This window comes from Salvelinus fontinalis, chromosome 9 (genome assembly GCF_029448725.1).
Source record: "Salvelinus fontinalis isolate EN_2023a chromosome 9, ASM2944872v1, whole genome shotgun sequence".
Classification (NCBI taxonomy): domain Eukaryota; kingdom Metazoa; phylum Chordata; class Actinopteri; order Salmoniformes; family Salmonidae; genus Salvelinus; species Salvelinus fontinalis.
This window is the reverse complement of record NC_074673.1, coordinates 18,035,506-18,044,020: the sequence shown is the minus strand read 5'-3', so window position 1 is coordinate 18,044,020 and position 8,515 is coordinate 18,035,506. Positions and strand designations below refer to the sequence as shown.

The window sequence follows — 8,515 nt, the reverse complement described above, 5'->3', positions numbered from 1 at the left end:
GGGCCTGGGCCAGACTACCGGAGGTCCCACTGGGCCTGGGCCAGACTACCGGAGGCCCACTCAAATGTTTGTACATATTTTTCTGGGACAATGTAATTAATAATAAAAAATACAATTATCTCTAAAGTTATTTCTTATTTTAATTCTCAAAAGAAGTCCTATTATAAAATATATATTTTTTAAAGATAAGTGGCCCTCTGTAGCTCAATTGGTAAAGCATGGTGCTTGCAATGCCAGGATAGTGAGTTAGATTCCCAGGACCCCCCCATATGTAAAAACATGTATACACACATGACTAAGTTGTTTTGGATAAAAGTGTCTGCTAAATGGCATATACTTTATTATAATTTCCAGGGTATTATTTTGGTGCCTCAAAAGTTTTTATCTAAAGTAATTATAGAATATTTAAATGCTCGCTTCACAGTGTTCATACAAGGTTACAACAAACTAAACCCTACCAAACAAGTGTCTTTGTCCAAACAGCCTTCACTTACCCTAGAATGTGTTATTTAAGTTAAAAAATGATCACTTTTACCTAGCTACTGTGCTATGACAAGACAGCATTACTTTAAAGAAAAAAGTGCAGTAGACTAAAACAGGCCAGTGACTGACTAGTGACGAGTACTAGCAGTGGAAATCTCTGCCTGCAAAGTGATGGCATTCCTAGATGAAACCAGTGTTCAAATCCATTTTCAGCATATTCTCTAGCTAAGGAAATCAGTCTATTGAAATAAATTCATTAGGCCCTGTATGGATTTCACATGACTGGGCAGGGGTGTAGCTACTGGGGAGCAAGGTCCAGCCAATCAGAATGAGTTTTTCCCCACAAAAGCACTTTATTACAGACATAAATACTCCTCAGCACCCCGCCTCTCCCTTCAGATGATCCTGCAGGTGAAGAAGCCAGATGTGGAGGTCTTGGGCTGGTGTGGTTACACATGGTCTGTGGTTGTGAGGCTGGTTGGACGCACTGCCAAATTCTCATTGGAGGCAGCTTATGGTATAGAAATTAACATTACATTCTCTGGCAACAGCTCTGGTGGACATTCCTGCAGTCAGCATGCCAATTGCATGTTCCCTCAAAACTCGAGACATCTGTGGCATTGTGTTGTGTGACAAAACTGCACATTTTAAAGTGGCCTTTTATTGTCCCCATCACAAGGTTCACCTGTGTAATGATCATACTGTTTAATCAGATTCTTGATATGCCATAACTGTCAGGTGGATCGATTATATTGGCAAAGGAGAAATGCTCACTAACAGGGATGTAATGAAATTTGTGCACAAAATATGAGAGAAATAAGTTTTTGGTGCATATGGAACATTTCTGCAATTTTTTATTTCAGCTCATGAAACATGGGACCAACACTATACATTCATATTTTTGTTCAGTGTATAATTTACAATGGGGGGTGGCAACTAGGTTTGGCCTCCAGCCAATTTGTTTCTGAGCTTGTAGCTAGTTGGCGAGCCAGAACATAATTAGCGTATTAGCAAATAGCCTACTAGATGTCCAATTCATAGCCCCACACTACACATTTAACACATGCGGTTAGTGGGCTAATCAATTAATTTACAATAACATAATAATGCAGATCTGATTACAGTGGTAAAATCACCAATGTCTGTATTAATAGGCTTACCTACTCTATTAAAATATATTAATCTTACCAGATTTCTCCAATGCCAAACCAGTGTGTCTTGTTTGTAACGAAACTGTCGCTTTTTGCAAATAAATCAATCTGAGATGTCATTGAATCTATTATGAAGCAGCTTGGTCTCAGAGCATTTCGTATTATTCTGTATGTAAAGCCGAGATGCTCCATTTAGTATGATATGTTACGTTTCGTAGGGTATGTATTCATTTGTGGATGTCCATCACCCATTTCGTATGACATGTTACGAATTACAATTCATATTATATGTTACGAATTAGCAAACGAATTTTCAAAACGTACAATGTTATGAATTTGCAAAACGTATGATAAGTTACAAATTCTAGCTAGGTATCAGCTAACGTTAGCTAGGCTAGAGGTTAGGGTTAGGGGTAAGGGTTAAGGCTAGGGTTAAGTTTAGGAGTTAAGTTAAAGGGTTAAAGTTGGGGTTAGGGTAGCTAAAAGGGTTAAGGATAGGGGAATGGTTAGCTAACATGCTAAGTCATTGTGAAGTAGCTAAAAAATAGTAAGTAGTTGAAAAGTTGCTGATTAGCTAAAATGTTAAAGTTATGAGATTTGAACTCGCATGCTAGACGTTCGCGGTATACGCTTACCCATCCACCACAACCAGTCACCCTATTTTATTTTTTGCCTTATTGTATTACATGAATGGTGACCACAGCCCTGTCGAAAATACATTTATATTGTGTTTTAATGCGATTCTTTCCACTCTGCTTTCCACTCTGCATGTATTCAATATATTCAATTTCAAATGTAGCTCCTAGTGCGGCTTTACTTCCGGCTATTATGACACAACTGGCAGTTCCTTATCTGTATGTACCTAGACACTAGTTAGGGGGCATGATGACGTACAGTACTAAAGTAACCATTAAACAGTAAACATTCCATAAATAACTGTTGTAGAGATTGCATTGAGACAGAAGCATTTGTCATGTCATGTAAATGTAAAACAACGTTGGGGTTCCCGAGTGGCGCAGCAGTCTAAGGCACTGCAACTCAGTGCTAGAGGCATTACTACAGATCCTGGTTTGATTCCATGCTGTATCACAACCGGCTATGATTGGGAAGCATAGGGTGGCCTACAATTGACCCAGCCCCGTCCGGGTTAGGGTTTGGCAGGGGTAGGCCGTCATTGTAAATAAGAATTTGTTCTTAACTGACTTGCCGAGTTAAATAAAGGTCAAATGAAACAAGGGATGGACCAGGTGTACCTAATAAAGAGTTTATTGCTCCTATTTTGCATACAATACAATGTGCGGTTCACTGACAATAAAATAGTTTCAATACAATAAAATAAGTTTTTCAAGACAAAATAATAATAGAGAACATAGACTGAAGGATTGAGCGACCAAGACAGGTTTAAAGTGTGGCCCATAGGGACAGAAGCTGGGAATTCTTCAGTAGAAGAGAACAGACCACTAAACGAGACACTCAATACAGACAGGCTGAGACGGTGATTTGATTTTCACTTATAAAATCCCACAAACAGTTGTAAAACAGTAATAAAACAGTTACAATGTCATATTCTCTGTTAACCTAACAAGACAAGGATGGCCTCGCCTAGTGCATTACACACTGATAGCAATATGATACATAGATTCATCATCAGAATAATGTAACACTATCAACATTTGTCTGACTTTTAAAGAGGGTTAAACGAAGGCCTTATACCTTTAAAAGGGTTAATAAATTATGTTATGATAAACTGTACGGTCTCCTCTCCAGGAGACCTCTGTGTGTGTGTTAAAACCTGTTTTGAGTGTTGTGCCCTTCAGACACTATCAGAAGGCGTCTACATTCAGACTCCTCCTGTCTGGATCCCAGCGTGGTTATCTGGTTTTCTGAGAACACAAGGCCGCCACAGACCTGATGAAACCAGCCACCTGTCAGAAGATGCTTACTCGTTCACCTTGTCATGACCCTATACTTGTGATGAAAGGTCAAGTTTCGGTCAAACCCACTTCTGAGTTTTTACTTGCTGATAAGATGGTTCCTGCTGTCCGGGGGAGGTTAGATTTATTAAATTGTTGTTGCTAGGGAAAGTTACATCAGGGGGATTGGGGAAGCTATATGAGTTACAGGATGTCTTAGACATTTTGCAGAACTTGGGGAAAAACTATCATAAACTGTTATACTGTACTCTGTACCAACTTCTGCCTACAAATTATATTACTAAAGGTGTATTTGAATACTTAAACAAAGAGTCTGTGTTTCCGTTCCATTACTAATGTATGTTTGATAATTATATAGACCTGATCATTTGTTGAAGAAATTGACCAACACTTTCAAATATCTACACATTTGAATTGTACATATAATTACAGATCAGATAATTTACAAATAATTATGTCATATATACTTTTTGTAAAAAAAAAATCCTGAGGGAATATTAAATTAGTGATATAGCTAATCAGTAGAGTAATGGACCAGTTAAATAAACAACACCTAGCTGAGGTCTATTAGATACCTGTCCTGGTCTAGAAGTAGAGTAAAGTAACACAACCAGGGTTAGAAACACAACCATAGGACCAATTTGGGATAGGCCCAAAGTGCGTGATTGGGACAGACCCAGAGGTCTATTTAGTACTAGTCCTAGATAGGCTGGGTGGGTTGGTCGGTGGGGATGTGGTACCAATCCTAGATAGGGGCTAAGTGGCTGGGTGGGGATGTGGTACGATTGTTGGTCTAGAAGTATTGCCCCATGGTGTGCTCTGGGCCGTCGGGCCAGGTGGCACTGATAAGCTCCATTAGGCTGTTGTGGTGGGAGATCTGCAGGCTGATGTTGTCGTTCTGGAGGGAAGACGCCCCCTCCCCCTGAGCCACCTCGTGGAAGTGACGACAGATCAAGGGAACCACCTGGGAAGCGAAGGGGAAACGGAGAGAAGGTGGGACAAGAGGAAAGTAGAGGAGAGTGGAGGGGTAGGGAGAGGAAAATATTTAGAGAGAGAAGAGATTAATAAAAAAAATGACATATGCAGTAATTGCATTAGATTACACGCAATAAATATTAGTTCATAACACATTTGTTCTACGTTACTCTAAGCTGGCTGTTGCCTTGATGGTTAAAGCTCATGAGAGAGAGATTTTTTACCTTGACAATGATGAGTTTCTTCTCCAGGGGTTTTCCGTCTGGGAACTTCTCTCCAAAGCACATATGGATGGTATAGTCAGGAGAGCCTCCTCTGTTCTCCTTAAATGCTGTCAGCTCTAAATGGGTTCATGGATGTCAAAACACTGACATTAGACAAATGGACAGAGGTTAGCATTATACTGATTTGTGTCTGTCTCTGAGAGATATGTGTGTTTGTGTGTGTGTGTGTGTGTGTGTGTGTGTGTGTGTGTGTGTGTGTGTGTGTGTGTGTGTGTGTGTGTGTGTGTGTGTGTGTGTGTGTGTGTGTGTGTGTGTGTGTGTGTGTGTGTGTGTGTGTGTGTGTGTGTGTGTGAGCTGATTCTTCATAGCTGTCTTCATGATCTTTGTGTAATCCGGTGAGCCAAACTTACCAGTCATGTACTTGTCGAAGCTCAACAGTTGTACCATTTCATTTTGGGGCATCTTCCTGGGTTCAGGGTGTGCCTCTCTGGGGTCACTAGTACTGGAGAACACATGGCATTTGTCCTGCCGGTAACCATAGATACCCGTGTTTCGTACCTCCAGGAGAAGACCCCTTTGGACGCTCCCTAGGATACAGTTGGTGTATTCAATCTGGTGGAAAGGAAGGCAGAGGAAAAAAGAGGTACAGAGAAGTTAGTATGGGATTAAAAAAATAGTTTTTGCTTGTCATGTTGCTAAGACTTGTTGTTAGTGTTTCTTAATGCTACGTGCATTGCTAGTGAATGACCAGTCAGTTTCACTTGTATACAACAAAGACACACATTGGAAAACCACAGGTATGTACACAGAACGCCAGATAGTAGTGCAGGTGAATAGTAGCAGCACCCCTACCTGTTTGTGGTCTAGCAGGCCGTCAGTGCTAGGGAAGCAGAGGGTCTGGGCGTTGGGCTCAGGGACATCACACTGGTAATGGAGCTGAACCATGGGGCTTGACACCTGGGTCTTCATCATCTCTCTCCTCCTGTAGAAGATGGTGATCTCCAGGTCACAGAGAGACGGCTGGGCAGCAGGCAGGTTGAGCAGGGCATCCTGGTTCACTGTGGGGAAATGGGAGAGGTCATCAAATAGGTCACTTTTTACTACATGACTGAAATGCACTTTATTTTACGGTACAGAAATGACTAGAACTACATGGTAAAACGGTATTTACACAATAACAACAACAACTTGTACGTATGTATTTTTCCTTTTTTATTGACTTGTGGATGTATGGCCCTTGCATACCGTGGTCGTATGGCTGCTGTACTGGTACTGGGACTGGTGGTGGTGAGTGGTTCTGGGAGACTGGCTGGGGCTCTGTTAGAGGCTGGAAGGGGTAGCAGTCTTCTGGTACCACTGGGTGGTGTGTGTGTATATAGTTCTCTGCCCACTCCTCTGTGGAGAAGAAAAAATGGAGATTTGAGAAAACTGGTCTCTTATCTCATTAGAAAGAAAAATATATAATTTTTGTGTGTGAGTAATAAACAACCCATTGTAAGGGGTTGACTTTCTACAGGTGGGAGGTGTGCTGTACCAGTATGTTGGTTCAGGTCTAAGGTGTTCACAAGCTTGAGTAGATTATCATGCTGTTTGGAGAAAAAATACATTCACAGATTTGAAATGGTTTGATAATGAATTTGTCCTCAAAAAATACTAAACAAGTGAGAATAGAACAGAATAAATATAATAGTGCTTTCTAGGAGTGCAGAATTGGACAACCAGCTCCTAGTTCAATATAGATTTAATATTACTGTACCTCCATGCCTGGGGGGGTGTAGCCTGTAGAGGTGAGAGAGCTGTGGATGTCAATGTCATAGTCCTCCACAGCAATTTCCTCTATGTGTGGGCTCCCATAGTTAGCTGTAACAAGAAGACATAATCAAATTAAAGTTGGGCCAAGAAGAGACTTGCGTTGGCTACCTGAGCTAGGCTTTAGCTCAGTGGGCTAACACAGTCTTGTGACACTTTAGATACATTACAAAAGCCTTATTGATCATACACTCATTGTTGATAATCAGGTAGACTTTATGGGGGTCGTCTGAGTCCTTGGAGTGGTCTTCCACCATCATGAAACGCTTGGTCAGGTTGTTCAATACACAGCGGAAGTTAGTCTTCCACTTTGCCTTGTCATTGGGATGCGTGTTGATTTTACCACTGACCACTGCCCATGCCTGTAACCACCAAAGAATTTGGAAGTTTAATTTCTGAAATATCCTGTAGCTAGGAGGCAAAATAATGCCATGCCAACTGACCAAACCTGTCAACATAACAATGATGAAATGCGAATTGAAGTGTCATAACAAGTTAATAATATATTTGTATAACATTACAATACCGTGACTCAAGATCTGCAGTTTGCAATCAAAAAACAGCCTCTATTTCCTTGAATCTCTTCAAAGCACTACCTTCCACAGTGTATGCCTATTCCTTACCCTGAATATTTTACTGTCGTCCTCGCAGCAGTCCTTCCTAGAGATGTGTTTCCACGGCACTCTGAACTTGTTGTTGTCCACAAAACACAACCCGGCGTATTGCCCGGTCCACACCTGTTCTATCAACCAGTCCGCAAACTGAGGTTTGGGGTTGCGGCTGGAACATACAGAGAGGAAGCAGATACATACTTCAGAAAAGAGATACAGTGGCTGAAACATTGGTGAGCTTATTGTCAATGGAAGAGCACTTGTTAATTTCACGGAGAGAGAGAGGGAGAGAGACTGTATCATTGCACTATACATTCAACAATGTTTTTACGGTAGAAGCACACTACAATCACTAGTAAGCATAGCCGAGCTCATTTGAATATACATTCCTAACTCTATTTTACGGTAACTGTTATCAGTAACTATAACTAGCCTTCTAGTCTGCATATTGCGATAACATATCTGTTTACCTCACGTGCAAATATGAAAAATATTACCTTTGCATCTTTAATGCTGAGCCACGTACTTCTGTCATACAATGGAAGTGTACTACTATGCGTTCTTCTAATTGTTTCCAGGTACATTGCTGGGCACAAGATTTTTATAGGCGTCATGATGTCAGATAGAGGGAGTTCCCCTGGACAGAGAGGAGGAGGAGGAGATTAATTTAATATGGTATTTCCGACGGTACTTTAATATTAAAATGCATGTATGTGTATCCAACTCATTGGTTTGGTATAATAATGGGTGTTACGCGATGACAAACGCCAGTCTGAAAGTGAAAGTTAGTCTGCGAAATAATCTTGTCACCAACTGATGATGAAACAAACAAAGTAGGCAATTTTTCTCTCACACTGAAGTTAGCAATCAAACGGTGTCAGGGTCAAGACATAATAGGATGTATGACAAACATGCATTAAATCAATATGACTCTTATACAGAGAGATCAGCATCGATTCCTATTTTGACAACAGGCTGAACGCGTGTAGATAGAACGCCTCACTGGATTCCTATTAGGCGTGTATATATGACTACGTCACTGAAGTTGAAATGTCATCCACCTTGTTCTGGAGTTTTGTTTTGGATATTTATACCTAGATATGAATTGATTTGGGACTGGGTTTGGGAAAGCATGTCGGCTAATTATAATGTATCAAAATCATCAGTAAGATTACATTGCTGGGGAATGAATGACCCATCATTTACTCACTTCAATACACCTGTAACATTACATTTAGCTGGTTTCTTTAGAATTTCATTCAGATGTGTGTCTTATTTAAATGAATATCCATGAGTGGAAATTCCTCTATGGAAAACTAGCCAGACTA

General features: G+C 40.6%; 1 protein-coding gene across 1 annotated transcript; it reads right to left on the bottom strand.

Annotated features, from left to right (window-relative positions):
• Positions 1 to 2,884: 2,884 nt before the first annotated feature.
• On the bottom strand, positions 2,885 to 7,815 carry LOC129862189 (interferon regulatory factor 3-like). Its single transcript, XM_055933600.1, has 10 exons — positions 7,685 to 7,815; positions 7,200 to 7,356; positions 6,767 to 6,938; positions 6,524 to 6,627; positions 6,302 to 6,353; positions 6,013 to 6,162; positions 5,620 to 5,825; positions 5,178 to 5,379; positions 4,768 to 4,883; positions 2,885 to 4,532 (listed from the first exon to the last, which is right to left on the bottom strand). Exons 1-10 carry the CDS (start codon positions 7,720 to 7,722, stop codon positions 4,362 to 4,364), a joined length of 1,368 nt encoding a protein of 455 aa, XP_055789575.1. The 5' UTR covers positions 7,723 to 7,815; the 3' UTR covers positions 2,885 to 4,361.
• Positions 7,816 to 8,515: the final 700 nt, after the last annotated feature.